The sequence below is a fragment of the Falco cherrug genome, chromosome 8 (assembly GCF_023634085.1).
Source record: "Falco cherrug isolate bFalChe1 chromosome 8, bFalChe1.pri, whole genome shotgun sequence".
Taxonomy (NCBI): Eukaryota; Metazoa; Chordata; class Aves; order Falconiformes; family Falconidae; genus Falco; species Falco cherrug.
Window position 1 is genome coordinate 21,502,859 of NC_073704.1, and position 15,082 is coordinate 21,517,940.

General features: G+C 46.2%; 2 protein-coding genes across 4 annotated transcripts in view; both read right to left on the reverse strand.

Annotated features, from left to right (window-relative positions):
• The window catches only part of SSB (small RNA binding exonuclease protection factor La), a 32,681-nt gene that overhangs the window by 3,526 nt on the left and 14,073 nt on the right, over positions 1 to 15,082 (reverse strand). The window contains exons 1-5 of one of the 2 annotated variants that reach the window (XM_055719058.1): positions 6,806 to 6,944; positions 2,114 to 2,188; positions 604 to 707; positions 262 to 436; positions 20 to 127 (exon numbers count right to left, since the gene is read on the reverse strand). In XM_055719058.1, the coding sequence (XP_055575033.1) occupies positions 20 to 127; positions 262 to 436; positions 604 to 707; positions 2,114 to 2,179 (453 nt within the window). In that variant the 5' untranslated portion in view covers positions 2,180 to 2,188; positions 6,806 to 6,944. Of the gene's footprint in view, positions 1 to 19; positions 128 to 261; positions 437 to 603; positions 708 to 2,113; positions 2,189 to 6,805; positions 6,945 to 15,082 lie in introns of those variants that run through there. The other variant, XM_005442880.4, reaches the window with a different exon arrangement.
• On the reverse strand, positions 10,332 to 14,948 carry KLHL23 (kelch like family member 23). Of its 2 annotated transcripts, none has more exons than XM_005442878.4 (3): positions 13,018 to 14,948; positions 11,356 to 11,508; positions 10,332 to 10,777 (listed from the first exon to the last, which is right to left on the reverse strand). In XM_005442878.4, the coding sequence occupies exons 1-3, from the start codon at positions 14,228 to 14,230 to the stop codon at positions 10,467 to 10,469; spliced, it is 1,677 nt and encodes a 558-aa protein (XP_005442935.1). In that variant the 5' UTR covers positions 14,231 to 14,948; the 3' UTR covers positions 10,332 to 10,466. The 2 variants fall into 2 exon arrangements, with proteins under 2 accessions (XP_005442935.1, XP_027666639.1); XM_027810838.2 differs by having other exon boundaries at positions 10,557 to 10,721.

Consider the following 15,082-nt stretch of genomic DNA (forward strand, 5'->3'; position numbering starts at 1 on the left):
CGTTCACTGCAAGAGCTACCTTAAATGTTCTCTGCAACGTTCGCCTCATTTGAATGTTTTCAACTGGACCTTTATCCTCAAGCCATTCTTTGATATCATCAAGAGTTGCATCTAGTGGAAAGCCTTTCTGCAAGACAGCAACAAGGTTGGATTATATGCAACAAACTGACACTTAAAGTTATAATGTATCTAGTCTAATTCAAGCTTTACTTAGTTTTCAAAGTCCTGCAGAACAGCACAGAGCAAAGGAAGTTCACTTACAACATATACAGATCTGTTTTTAATTGCAGCCTTATACTGGTCATTTAATTCAGGAAGAGGTTTGTTTGGAGACCTTCTGATTTTAGTTTTGTCTTCATTTATTTCCATTAAACCAGTCTTGGATTTTCTTAGTGCTTCTACAATAACACTAAAATCTTTTGAAAGGCGACTTAACCTATTGAGTAAGCAGACACAGGTTATTACAAATACATAGGCAAAGCGGAAGCCAAATGTTAAAACAGCAATACGAGTTGTTCATGCAGACCAGAGACATTTGGCCCCAAAAAGAGATAAGTAGCTGAAAGTTACCCTTCCACCCAGATTAGCTGTACTTTGTTTTACCTGTTGAATTTGATCATTACTTCTAAAGGCACCCAGCCATCATCTAGTTTGATCTGTTCCTTTAGGAACTTGTCTCTTGGTAGATTGTGATTGCCAAAATAGTACTGCAAAAAAGAAGGGGGAAAGAGGCAGGGAGAGAGATTTGTCTTTGAATGTTCAGTCTTAAAAAGCTTATTTTCATCTGACAACTTACTGCAGTGGATTGAGACATACCAAAATTCATTAGTCTGAACAATTAGAAATTCTGTAATTACCACTTCCTGCTTTAGCAGGATACTTTTCCAGAAGTTAGCTGCAACATGTCAACTATAAAAAAAAAAAACACCATTGCTTCATCCAATGGGACTAATGAGGCAAAGGTAGACTACAGTTTTATTTAGGAAAGGCATGAACCTTATTCTGTCAACATAATGATTAATCAACCTGATCAAGCTCTGCCAAGTCAAAAGTCAAATTAGTCCTTATTTAAAGAATGTATAAGCAAGAATATTGTATTTGCCACACTGAGAAATCATACTGGAGGTTCTAGGTCTCAGTCAAGAAAATACTGTAAAATAAAAAAAAAAATGTTTTCACTTTAATTTACTGTGTTCTTATTTTGGTCACGTCCAGCATGAGAAAATGATTCAGTACAAGATAGGAAACTTAATCAGATTCTTTTGCTTACTAGCAGTCATCTAACTAGGGTCAAATACTTGAAGCTATAGGGTAAGTTGGAGTGCTTCCACCAATATCATTGTGCTTTAAGAAGTCAGTGCAAGTCTTAAAACAATACCTCTCCCTTTAGTATACCTCAAACTCACATTATCACAAGCCAAGTTTTGTCAGCTGTTTTTCCTCAAGCCCTGGGTTTGTTTTGGTTTGGTTTCGTTGTGGGGTTTTTTTTCATAGATAATGACTACAGCTCCATATACTAATGGGCATTCACATGCATTACTTTTGTCCTTCAGGAAAACGGGTTTGTTTTGATGTAATTTTAAATTATGTGCTCCGTCTTCCATTGTGGGGTAAGCCTCCAAGCCTCTAGAGTTAGAAATACTTAATAATACTTAAAGTAGGCCCATAAGTTTAGTTACAATTTGTAGCAGTAAATAATAATAGCAAGTTATGCAATGTGCTGATATTTTAATCAGCAGATTCCTGAGTAGGAGGATTTTTTCCACCTCAAAATTAAGTTGTATAGAATTAAAATCCACATTCCTATTTGCACAGAATAACCCTAGTGAACATAGTAATAAATTGTTTAATGATACATTCACTTGCTGTAGTATCTAAAACACTAGCAATTTAAACCTTTTGTGTTTTTAAATGGTGGTCTTACAGGTAACTCTAGACAAGAATAACTTCCAACTCAGACTACAAATACCTGCCATAGAGCTGCGACAGGCATTTTTTAGAGCTGAAGATTCAAGTCTAACTCCCTATGAAGTTCCCATTAGCCAAGTCCCTACAGATGAATGTCTCCAAAACCACATCTCAGTCCAGATCCAAAAATATAAATTGAACTTACCTCAATTTGCTGACAGATTTTACTTTCCAAAATAGACATGTTTTCGCCATCTCCATTTTCAGCCATCTTCACCAGCTGTGTTGAAGAGAATACAGAGCAAAGGCACTATGTATTGAATTGTACTTTCTACAGACTTATATTCTTACAGTGTTGCATTTCACTGCAGCCTCATCTAAAGAAGATAACAGACAAGTTCTTCAGCCATATGTTTATGTTTATGAGCTAACTTTTAAATACGACTGCAGAACTCCAACTATGAAACAACTGGAAAAAAAAACCCAAGTAAAATACTTTTGTTGTTAAGGCAGCATTTGGCATTCTACATTGAAGACAGGTAAAGAAACATGCTGCCACTTACTTTACGGCGTTATTTGTTATTTACCTTTTTCTAGGCAGGGATCCTCAGTTGGTACCTAACAGCAACAAACCTAAGTTTGTTCTTTAAACAAACAAACATTTGTTCTTTAAGTTAAACCCAAGGTCTGACCACTAGGCAAAACATCAGTAACAAAAATTGTTTAATATTCCTAAGTAAGTATAATTAGAAACTTTCCTCGAGTTTCTGCCTCCTAACTAATCTTTGAAAGTTCAAGGAACTTTACTGGAGGAAGGAAAAGAAATACCAGCGTTTATCAATACATCGTAAAAACGTCTAGTTCTCTCCTTTACAAACTTGTCTTCACTGCAGTTCTGCCTGAATAACGAATCAAGCATCTTTGATAAGAGGTAAGATGTTTTAAGTTGAAAGTAACTTCTCTGAAATGGCATTAAGCATATAATCCCAGTACATCACAAACAATCACTACAGGTACTAGAAGGTTGGTAAAAAGGCAGATACTGGCCAGAAAGTTAAGTGAGATCAGAAATTGTCTATCTAGTTGCTCGCAAGATAAGCACAGAATGTGAAGAGTAATCCTTGAGGGAAAATGCAGCTTTATAAAGCTGCCAGAAATTGGTTTTAATTCAGTTTTGAACTATGAAGCACAGATATCTTCCTTCTCCCTTTGGGCACGATCACATTTGTTAAATCCAGCTACAGAAGATGAAGTAGTTTCATGGCCCTCAGTTAACCCTGTTCACAGATCAGTAATCTGTAATTACAGTGAAGACGGGTTTGCACTCATGTCTTGCATGGTTTGAGAGGTTTAAGCATACACATTCTGCTCTTCTGCAGCTCACAGGACAGTAACATCTTTCAGAGCACCAAGCTGACTGGCAACGCAGAAGCAGGGAATATTCCCCTGAGACTCCCTTGTCACAAGAAATTACGTTCATCAGTACACCTGCCTGGTAGCCCCATCTTCTTATTTTAGTAGTTCAATTCACTGATCATTGTTCAGCCTACTGCAGTCTGCAGTATACACCCATTTCTTCCTCCTCCCGATCTCAAAGCTAAGTTCCATCCTTTGACTTGCCTGTAGTTCTTTTTCATCTATGCACTTACAGTCTTAAAATTTGCATCCTGGTCTCCACTACTGGACTTGCAGCAGTACCTAACATTGTAACACTCTTTAGAGCATGACTTCAGCGAGTGTTAGTTGACAGCTATGTTCAGTGTGATCCTTGTCTATAAAGCACTTTACTAAAATCCAGGCCATGGAACACAAGCAGTTGCAGTTACTTCAGAGATGTCTCACATTTGCCACCCTGACTACGGGAGACTGACGGAGTTCATCACCACGTGCAGGTACTGGCCCTGTGTTAATACTCCCCTGTGACGTTGTCCCCACCACCTGCCTTGTGAGAGAAACCAATGCTCTTTCACATTATACCTAGTTTGGTGTAATTTAATGGCAGGCTATGGAGTAGTCACAGCTTTTCCCATTGGATCAACTCACTGACCACACTCCTTGTGTGCTACTCTAACACCTGGTCCAAGAGAAAGTTAACCCCCAGAGAAGAAAGGGAAGAACAGTTCCATTAGATAAATTTGTCATTGACTTCATTCAGCTTGTAGACTAAAACACTAGTGATGGAGCTGTTAATGACAGGGAGCGCAACAGGAGAAAAAATAGTAATTGGAAAAACCTTTCTCTGGGAGCAAGCAGTTGTAGTGGGTTAGGTTTGACATTAAACTATATCCTCAGCATCAAAAAAAGGTACTGAATGGCTGCTATGCACATGTTCATATCCTCAAACCTTAGTTTGGTGATTTAACTCACACTGCAAACTCTTCTCCGGGTGTGGCAGATTTTTTTAAGCACTAGGCAACATATTTAAGTGAACCATTTTCTTATGGGTGCTTTTCACAGTATGGCTCTATTAATGTGTAAGACTATATAGTAATTTACTAAGAGATGTGAAAAACCCTGTTCTCTTGCATATTCAGGGGAAAAATTAATTTGTATTTTAGTCATGTATCCCATTTTAAAGAACATGCATTAAGAGTACGTTCTGGAACTCCAGAACACAGACAATCTGCTGGTGCACAGTGAAACACAGATTGAGCTGGATAGAGGAATCTTCCCTCACCACCTTCCATTTGGTCAGCCAGTCTCAAGTACACTGTTGAACAGTGAGCTGAATGGAGAATGTTTCTTTGTACTCCCCTGTAGCATGAAATGCAGACCCGCCCCCAAGTAGGCCATATCTGCTTGCTCCTTCAGTGGCCTTTGCCATTTTGCGTCATACTGAATGGTGCCTGGATTTCTTAGAGCAAGTTTTCCCTTGATAGAAATTGTTAAAATAAAACTTGGGAGCTTTTGGCTGTATGCTGCTTGAATCACCAGCAGTTCTACGCCAGTTAATAGGGTGAGGATTACACACAGGCAGCACGTCTGAGATGGTAATTACAAGAGAACCCATTTGTAAAGCAGTTGACTTCGCTTTGGTTTTGTCATTTAGAGAGGACCCCCGCCTCAAACCGTCCAGGGTAGCCTGGGTCTTCTAGCCTTGCCAAAAGCCACACCAGTCTGACATACGCAAGACGGCCTTCTTTTTACAGTTGGATACCCAAGAAGCCATTAAGAAATGCTGAGATAATAGTGCTGCAAAGTATAATGAAAGGACATATGCTTTTGTCTTCACCTAGCTTCTGCCACCTAAACTCCTCCAGCCTTCTTATATCCCTGACTACCCTGTCTTTCTTGGACTTCCCCAGCTCTCACAGTGCATGGCTGTCCCAGTCTGCCTCCCTTGCAGTACCGAAATGCCCAGAACCAGGAACTTGCTTTCCACCCACACCATACAGCTCAGCTCCACTGATAAGAGGAGACAAAAACCTAAATCTGTTTCCTTAGCAGTATTTTCAAGGTAAAAAACAAACTGTAAAGATGCATAAAACACCATGAGACCTGGGACAACTCCTTCAGATTAAGTCTGAAGTTTTTCTAAAAAGCACCCATTCAGTTGCAAGTAATGACAAACTGAAGGCAAGACCGAGACTCAAGCTTGCCATGTGCGAAATACAGTTCAGACAGTGATCAAGCTCTAACCTATTTAGAATAAAAGCAGAAGCAGCCTTCTAATTTAAGAGAAATTCTAGTCGTGCTGCACATGCTCACTTCAGACTCTTTAGCTCAGTCATTTGGCACAAGCTAGGATTCAACTTCCAGATCGATACTTTTCGGTTACTGTGCAGCAATGAAGGCTGATAAAAAGCTAGCTCCCCTGAAGAACAGTCAGTCTGAGCAGCATGCAAAACCCTACGTACGATTTCACTATCAGTGCTGTTAGCAGGCCTCACCGACCTGTTCCTTCTGTGCATCCACAGTCTGTACCAGTACCATGCAAAATGAAAACGAGTTAAAATAATGCAAGTATGAGATTGACATCACAAATGGAAAAGGACAGTCAAGCCCGCTAACTAGAACGATTTCCTCTCACTATGTATTAGCTACATCATCCCAAAAGAACTCTCAGGTGGATTTTCATCTCACCAGTCATTTACCACTTTTACCATTACCGTAACGGCGTTTCCCCGATGCAGTACGGGAGCCGTTACTCGCACAGAACCTTGCTCAGGAGCCTGCGCCAGAGCTCCGAGCCCGCGGACCAGCTGCTTCCACCGAAACAGCTTTTTATTTGAGGTGCGGATCAGCCGCCACCGCTCACTACCACAGATGCCGCTTTCACGGTTGGATTTTGAGCCGAGTCGGCGCAATATAAGGAATTTCTTATAAGGAGCACGTGGGCGACAGACGCGTCGGCCCCTGAGCCCGGCCCCGTGGCTGGGGCCGCCGCGCTGGTCCAGGCCACTTCACTACAGCTGCGGCGACACCGCGCCCCGCCGCACAGGCTCCCGCCCGGCCGCCGCTGCGCACCGGGTCGCTCCCGCGGGGCGGGGCCGGGCGGCGGGAGCCGCACGTGCGGCAGCGGGGCTCTACCGGCAGCGCTGAGAAACCAGCGGTGCCTCACACGCGCGGGGCGCCGCAGGGCGCGTGGCCGGCGCGGGCGAAGGAGCGGCGGCGGCTCAGCCCGCCCCGGCAGGGCCCCGCATCGCGCCTCCGCCCCAGCCGGCGGAGCGGGGCAGCACGCGCTCCGCCACCCCGGGCACCGGCTCCCGCCCGGCCCGGCCGCCGCTCCCCCACCCGGGCCCCGCCACCCGCCCGGCAGCCCGCCCGGCCCGCCACGCCGCTCTTCATCGAGGCCCGTGGCCCAAAGGCCCAGGCCCGGCCCCGGCGGAGCGCCCGAGCAGCGCCGTCCCCGGGAGCAGCCGCCCGGCGCGGGACCGAGGCCGCCCCGAGCACAAACCTGCCGCAGCCCGGCACGCGGCCCCGCTCCGCCGCGCTCAAGGCCGCACTCGGCACCGCGCGGCCCAGCAGCCCCCGCGGGCACCGCCCACCCCTCACGTGGGCCGCGCTTCCGGGGCGGGGCGGCAGCGGTGGGCGGGGCCCCGCGGCACAGCCCCCGCGGGCGGAGGCGCTGCTGCGCGCGGGAGCGTGCGGGGTCGGCGGCCGTGCTCCTGCCGCGCGGCGGCGGTGGGGGGCGGGGCTGGCGGGGCCGCGCGCTTCGGGCACCCGCCGCAGTGCCGGCACCGGCCCGGGGCCCCTCCTCGAGTGCGCACAAGGTAACCCCAAGCCCGTGTGTGCATGCTGACGCTGTATGTGCATTTATTAATTATCGCGAACGTTCACTTAAGTGCTACAGTGCTGCAGACACGGGGATCGCACAAGTAACGTAATAAATGGCGCTGGCTGAACCACTGACCCCGCTTCGGTGTCAGCTCATTTCGAGTTCACAAGTGAAAGGGTTAAACAGCGCCTATCGCGACACAGGCCGGCCAGCACAGCAGCGGCACAGCCGGCCGCCCAGGTGGCGGGAAGCTCCCGTGCTCCCGGCTTCCCACCTCCCGCAGGATGCACGAGTCACTGACCAGCAGCCAGAGCCCCCGTTCCTCTCACCGCATTCATATTCCTGCCTGTGCTCCAGACCAGATCGCTACATGCTTTCTTGGGGTGTGCTACAGCCATCAGCTAATTTAAAAGGGTGTTGTAGGTTTGTGTAAAAAATAGCACCAGTTAAAATTGAGCTGCGAGTCTGAACTTCCACACTCCATTTATTCCAATGCATTCAAAAATCTCTACAAATTAGGACTTAATCTGGAGCCCTAGGCAGTAACCGCATTGACTTCTGTTTACCCCGGATCAGCACGTACTCTGTTAGCACCTGAGAACAAGGAAGGCTTTTTACTCATTTCACAGTTACGCCGAGGCCAGGGAGCCGTGCATCGCTTGCCTGCAGGGTGCCCAGGGGGAGAAAGCAGACTCCAGCTTCCAGTGCCTGTGCTCCAACCGTGGAACAGCACTGTCTTCCACCAGCATTAAGCACCTAGTTTGGAAGCAGCAGGCCGGTGGACGCTGGGAGGTTTTGTTAGTCCTTGCCTTGTTCTTCCATCCTTATACTGAGCTAGGGCTGTCGGTGACAGGATGCGGGCCAGCTGAACATCAGGGCAGCCACAAGCAGCTCTTCCGTGCTCATGTTTTTCAACAACCATGAACCTTCACGGGTACATATGCACACTGAGTTCACTGAGGTTTGTTCAATACAAAGATCACCTTCATGCTCTTGTGATGTCCTTTAAATCTCCACCTGCCTCTGAACAATTCTCAGCTGTGGAGATTTCCAGGAAAAACAAATTCACTTTTTATTTGCCCACCTGCCCAGCCCATGCATTTTAAACAGCATCAGAGTTCAATTCCCCACACCTCTTCACAGTTTACAGTCTTTAAGTTAAACTGGATGCTTAAATAGCTCTCAGCGGGAGGGATTACAAAGCAACACTGCACTCATATGCGCATGAGCTTCTGACATAATAAGGTGACACACAAAGACATCAAAACAAGAACTATATACACGCCACAGAACTTCACATCAAAGCTCAAGAGTTGAGTGCTGCCTGCTACCAGCAATCAAATGCAAGTGAAAAATAGCATAAAAATGTGAAAAAACAACAACAAATGTTGAAAATGCTTATGATCAAGAAAAAGAAATAATAGAAACTCAGGGCTCACCTGCTTGGAAAGCACGTTCCATCATATCCAATAAACCCAGAATTTCAGTTTAGGTGGCAGTGGGGGCATAGGAAGTTCCCAGCACACCCCAGGGCAGCCTGTGTTGTCCCTGCCCCTCGTGCCAATGTCCAACAGCTGTTTCTGCTGTCATTTTATAAGCGGGGCTGGTGAACTGATCTGGGCTACAAGCGCCTCTGTGCTCCCCGAGGCATTTCTTTATTTGGATCACTGCTATCAGACCGCACGGCCCCACGGCAGCCCAAGCGGGACTGGCTGAGGGGCTGCAAAAGCAGGAGTGGAAACATTTTTTACAGCCACCTCCTCAGCACTGGGAAGGCTTTGCCACCCTATACTTTCCACACAACTCCTTTCCACAACAACTCCTTTCAGCGTCTCTCTCTCCCCTCTATCCTGTTGCAGATTTTCACAAAACCTGAAGAAAACATCCGTCCTTAAGGCCTGTACCTCCCTGCAGACCACGGCTGAACCCAGGCAAGCCAGTCAGCCCTAGAGGGGAGCTTACACATGCAAAGGCAACACAGCTGCACCTCGCTCCCTCAGGGAACAAGGCTAATAAGCCCCACATTACACCATCTATGCAAGCTATGAGGAGAAAACAAATCCTAAGTCACTGAAACAATGATTCAATCAATTTGTATTACTGCCTACAGGGTAGGGCAGGCAAGGTGGCTGGGGAGGGCAGGGTCAAAACACCAGCTACTTAAATACTACATATGGATTTTGCTTTCTGCCAGCGCTGGCACTGCCTTGCTGCCCTGGGAGCCTGCCACGGGAGTCTCCCTGTGAAAAGGTAAGAAAATTATGACCTTCCTGCCCACCTCAAGTTGCCTTCTAGACAGAATTTGAAGATCTCTTATTACGTTTTGAGAGAAATAATAAATCGGTCCAGCAGACCACTTAGTGTTCAGTTTCTCCATGCAAAACATATTTTGACAAGTTTCTTGAGCTGTCACCTTTGCTCAAATCACAGTTTAGCACTCAAAAAAGATCAAATGGTATTAAACAAAATAGAGAAGTTTGTACCTCAGGGGGATGTTAGCAACTTTCCAGTTTCTCTCATTTCCACCTTCTATTCCACAAAGGTACACATCTTAAATTTGATTTTATAAATTAGTTACCATGGTAAGGCTTCTCTCTGACAAAAAAAAAAAAAAAAAAAAAATCACCAATACCTGTACATCAGCCAAAGAGCCCATTGCAAAGCCACGCAGAGTCTTTTTTTATTTCTCACAGGCCCTGCCAGTGTGAAAACAGCCAAGTGAGCACTTTTCTACAACTGCCTTGTACTGCAGAGCACTGCTCTCCTCCTGGAAAGGTGCACACTTTCAGCTTGTGCTCTGAGGCTATTACATGACATTTCTTCCCTCATTCCCAGCCTGTGCTCTTCTCCAGTCTGGCATTTCAAGGTACAAAAAGAGGCATGTGATAACTGCCCATGATTTCTGGATGTGATAACCTAGTTATCCAAACGATATTGCTCTACACATACCACATGCTTAGCTTGTGGCAATGAACCATTTCTATAGCTACCTTTGGAGTATCAAAGATTTCATCTTAAGCCCTGTAGTCGTCCATGCAAAGCATTTTGTTTGGCTTTACTCACCTTAGCACCAGATCATAGTTCCACCCAGTGATTAATGAAAACAAATCTGATTTTCACATTAGTCCTTATACAGCTGCACAAAAATATTGCAACAGAGTCATTTGAAAACTTTCATTATAAAGAATGACTAGACTAAAACATATATGGAAATCTTCTTGTGACGTTTGTATTTCTGATTTTTTTAAAATAAAGACAAATTATACCTAGTTTTTAATGATGTGCTAAGATGAATACTGCATCTGGTGTTTGCTGTAACAGCAATCTGAAAATTGTATGTTTACACGTTATACACACAGACACAGCCATGTGACCGCATAGCACTGGGAAGATTACCTACTGCTTCCCATTTATTCAGTTCAGGGTTGTATTTCTCAATACTCTGCAGATACGTTCCTTTTGAATAGGAGTATCCTCCTGTTACATAGATGCATCCGTTCATAACCACCGTGCCACACTCCATCCTTCTCTCCATCATGTGAGCCATCTGCTTCCACTCGTTTTGCTCCGGGTCATAGCAGTCCGTGATCGTGGTCTGTCCGCCCACAAAATAGATCTTGTTTTGTAAGGTAATTGAACACAATCCATATTCTTCAGGAAGAAAGGAACACAGTTCAACTCAACATCATAACGTTAACTTAAAACTGCAACTGCATGACAAACACTGGGCACCACTGAAGGTAGCCGAGTTTCTTCACTGAGCTTAGAAGACACCTCAGGATTTTCTGCTACACTTGGTAAAAGCAAGTTCAAGGCATTATAGAACATACAGACGTGAGCACCAGTATTTAAAGAGAACTGCTTAAAAAACTTAGTGTTACTGAATGTAGAACACAGACAAAACTATTTTAAAATTCATATACATTTTTTTTGCTAAATGCTTATGAATAGATTTTATAGAAAGTTAGTTTACTGTATTATTTAATAGAATGCAGCCATTCCTTAGTTCAATATTTATATAGTGAGTGATTTCCATAGAACGGATGCTTGAAGAGGGTCTTCCCCTCTCAGAGTCAGGAAATGGGAGATGGTCCCACTCTGGCCCTTGCTGCCCTACAGACGTTTTTCCTTTCATTAGGAACATGCCAGAAATTCTTAAGTGGGCTTAAAGACTCCCAGATACAAGTAAGGAAATCAGCTCTACACTCATTACAGAAATTGTTGTTTACCTGGATGCGGACTTGTGGTGACTATACTCCACTCATTGCTACCTGAATGGTATCTCTGGATTTTATCATAGGTGCAGCTTCCCCTGTACCCATAGTGACCTCCGGTTACATAGATGACTTCATGCAGGACACAGGCAGTGGCATTTCCAACACCTGCACACAGTGTGAAAGTCACAACACACCTTCAGACTGCACACAATAACCACAGTCTCTTCCATCCATAATCTCATTTCAAATGACTCGTTAATTAATAATTTTGGGTGAAATTATGCTTGCAAGTATTTAATTGAGTGTGAAATTAACAAAAAACTTGCTAAGACACCTTATTTTATCAGTATTAGTCAAGACCAATCAAATAGAACTGCAGTAGTGCATACATATTACCTGTAATACAGCCACACAACATTTCACAGAATCTTTATGCAGTAATTAAAGACATTGTCACATTGGTTTTGGAACAGGGAATTACTTTCAGTATTTCACGAAGTTAAGAGAGATTTTTAAGTCACTCATATGGCAAGGACAAAGACAATGGGAGTTGAGATCATTCAGTATCTTGGGGTATCTTTTCTGGTATTTTTAGTCTTTCTCACAGTATTATTAATTACGCTATTGTATAAACAAGGACACAATCAGAATGGAGCCACGTTAACGCTGTCTCTAGGAGAACAAAACAAAATAAAACAAGGAATCTAGCAAGATTAAATGGACCAAAATTAGGAAATTAGTGTGGTTTTTTTTTAAGGACCTAAGAAGTTCCACACAGAAAACAGGACAAAACAACTGCACAGAATGTGTAACTCCTCACAGTATTAGGGTAGCATTTCTGTTTTTAAAGGAAATAGAAAGTGAGTAATGGTATTGTTTGTGGGAAATATACAATGAAGAAAGTTGCAGGAGCACAGTAAGTGCTTCTTTCCTGTTACACATGCCTCCAAAAACTCTCATGTATGTAGAAAAATACTATGTTGCATCAATTCACAATAAAATTTTATAACTAACTGTAAATAATTGCATTACTTTATAAAAATGTATGATAAAATGTATAATTGTTTATATAACAAAACAATACCCTTCAGTTAGTCTGTGATCCAAATTTATACATTTTGAATAGATCATTATGTTGGCTGCTAGAAACAGGTATTAGTGTTTATTATTCTCCCACTAAAGATTAAACTGGGGATCCTGCACAGATGATACACTGAAACATGAGGAAACCTCATGCAATACGTTCTTAATGAAGATGACACCTTTATAAATGACTGCACAGAAAATCTTAGTAATCTGATCTTACACTAAAACAATACAACCCCTTGACTGGAACTTGCTCTTTGACTGTCTGCTGAATGGACTCTTAATTGCAGGTAGTTTTCTGATTTCTTTCCCATTTGAACAGAAATTTTACTCCTGAAAGAAGGCAAAATTAAACCCAGACTACCACGTGATTTTCCACCTTAGAGCTCTGTACAGCCCAGCACTGCATTTGGATGTTTGCAGTCATTTGGCTAGTAAAGACCTGAACCCAAGCCCACCAATATTAACAGGAGATTCCCGTGGACTTGACTAGAACTTGGATCAAACCCTAAGTGCCATAGGCACTTAAAAGTGGTGAACACAAAAGGATCAACATTTGAGGCAGACGCCATACAAGAGCTTACCTACCTTTGATCATGTTTGCAATAGGAAGCCATTTCTTTTTTAAAGGATCGTAGACCTCAGCTTCTTGCACCGGAGCTCCCTTTCGGTAACCACCCAACACATAGATGCAGCCACTCAAGGAAACTGCACAGTGGTAATACCTCGCATCAAGCATGGGGCTGCCTTCTGTCCACTCATCCCTCTCACTGTTATATATCCACACGGTGTCAAGGGCTTCGATGCTCTCCGTTCTATAACCTCCTGTCACATAGATGTCTGGTCCCAAGCTAGTGACCCCGTAGCTCTCTCTGGTGTGATCTGGCATCTCTGTTCCCTGGACCCAGGTGTTGGTTAAAGGATCCCAAACATGCACTTCTGATAAGGGATGCCAGTAATATCCTCCTATCACATACATGGCTGCTGTGGGTCTTCTGGAAAGACCTTTGGGACTGAGGTTCAGGGCACTGTATACAAGTGACCTTATCTTACTGTCGTTAAGTCTGCATTTTTTTTGCAGGCTTAAAGCCGACCTCAAATACATGTTATCTAAGTCTACTTTGATGCAGCTCAGCAGTTCATAGATGTCTTCAATTCTTTCCTCCACGTTGTGTCCAACCCACTTAACGACAGCTTCAACGGCTACCTCTTCTTTCCAAACATTGAGGTTCTCTCTGGAGAGAATAAAAGAGAGCTTCTCCTTGCCAACATCCAGAAACTCTTCCTGCTTCCACACGTCTTCAAACTGCCACAACAATATCCTCCTGGACTCTTTTTCTAGCTCCGAGCAGTCGTGATATTCGGCAAAGGAGTGCATCCCTATGCAGTTGTCAGTATCTAAATGCCTCACCAGAAACCGCTCGCAGGCTTTCTTTACCGACACGAACTGGAGGAGGTCTGCAGCCTGGAGCAGGCTTTGGACATTTCTCTTTGTTATCTGGATCTGTGATGTGTACGCGTAATTCACGAGGGCTTCCAGAACGGCATGGCTGAGCTCGGGGAGCCTGATCTGGTTTTTAGATTTCTCCTTCATATCGGCTGTGAACATGGCTTTGAAATAGCTGCTGCAGGCCGCCAAGGCGGCTCGGTGGCAGTGGAAGATGACCCCCGAGGCGCACTGCAGGGTGATGTCGGTGAACAGCCCGTCCAGGTAGAAGGCCCGGAACGCCCGCAGGAACTCGGAGGGGTGCGAGGAGTCCGTGTAGAGGTACGAGTAGTCCTCCGCCCCGGCCGCGGCCATCGCCGCCCTGCAGGGCCCCCCGCCGCTTTGTCCGCTCCCCGCCGCCCCCGGCTCCGGGCCCGCCCCGCGGCCCCCCCGGCGCGGCGCTTAACGCGGGCGGAGCGCGGCCGCGGCGAGGGGCGCTCCCGGGCCCGCGGCGGCGCCGTGACCATCTTCGGAAGCGCCGCGGGAGGCGGCGGGGCCGGGGGGGGCAGCTCCGCAGTCGGTGCCCTGGCCGCCTGCCCGGCCCGCCCCCGCCGGCCCCCCGCCGCCGCGCCCCGGGGGAGCTGCGGCCCGGACCGCTGCCCGCGGGCTCCCCCCGCCGGGGACGCCGGGGCCGGCTGCGGGGATGACACCCGGCCCGGCCGCACCGGGGACCGAGGCCGATGCCGGGGGAGCGGCGCCGGCCCGGCGGCACCCAGCCGCACGGCAAAGCGAGGCGGGTCTCGGCCGCCGCGGGCAGCCACCCGGAGCCGCCTCCCGCAGGGGCGCCCCGCGCTCCCGGGCGCTCGGGGGAGCGATGCCGGGCGGGCAGCGGGCGCCGGGCGCTCCCCGTTAGGGAAGGGCAGGATTCGGGAGGGGGCGGGCAGAGCGCTCCCCGAACACCTGGAGCTGGCAGGGTGCCAAGGCCGGTCACCAGCTCTGTTGACAGACTGCAACTATAAGTAAATAATTCGGGAAGAAGGCTGTACCGGCTTTTAGCGCTTCTGAGAACGTCGTTCACCGTTTAAGAAGTCTTTTTTTTAACTCTGCTAGCGGAACGTTTTCTGCAACGGAGACCTTTACCAGTGTTTGAAACACAGAAGCCTTTGGGGTTAAGCAGCTGCACTTCCTCCTTCACCTGCAGAAGGGCTCGGATCCTTTGGATCCGGC

Bases quoted from the DNA above. Each gene is read 5' to 3' on its own strand.
- KLHL23 (XM_005442878.4), bottom strand. From the start codon at position 14,230: ATGGCCGCGGCCGGGGCGGAGGACTACTCGTACCTCTACACGGACTCC. The intron at 11,509-13,017 runs GTAGGTAAGCTC...CACTGTGTGCAG, and splicing joins TATTGCAAACATGATCAAAG to GTGTTGGAAATGCCACTGCC. The intron at 10,778-11,355 runs GTAAACAACAAT...TTCTTCCTGAAG, and splicing joins CACCACAAGTCCGCATCCAG to AATATGGATTGTGTTCAATT.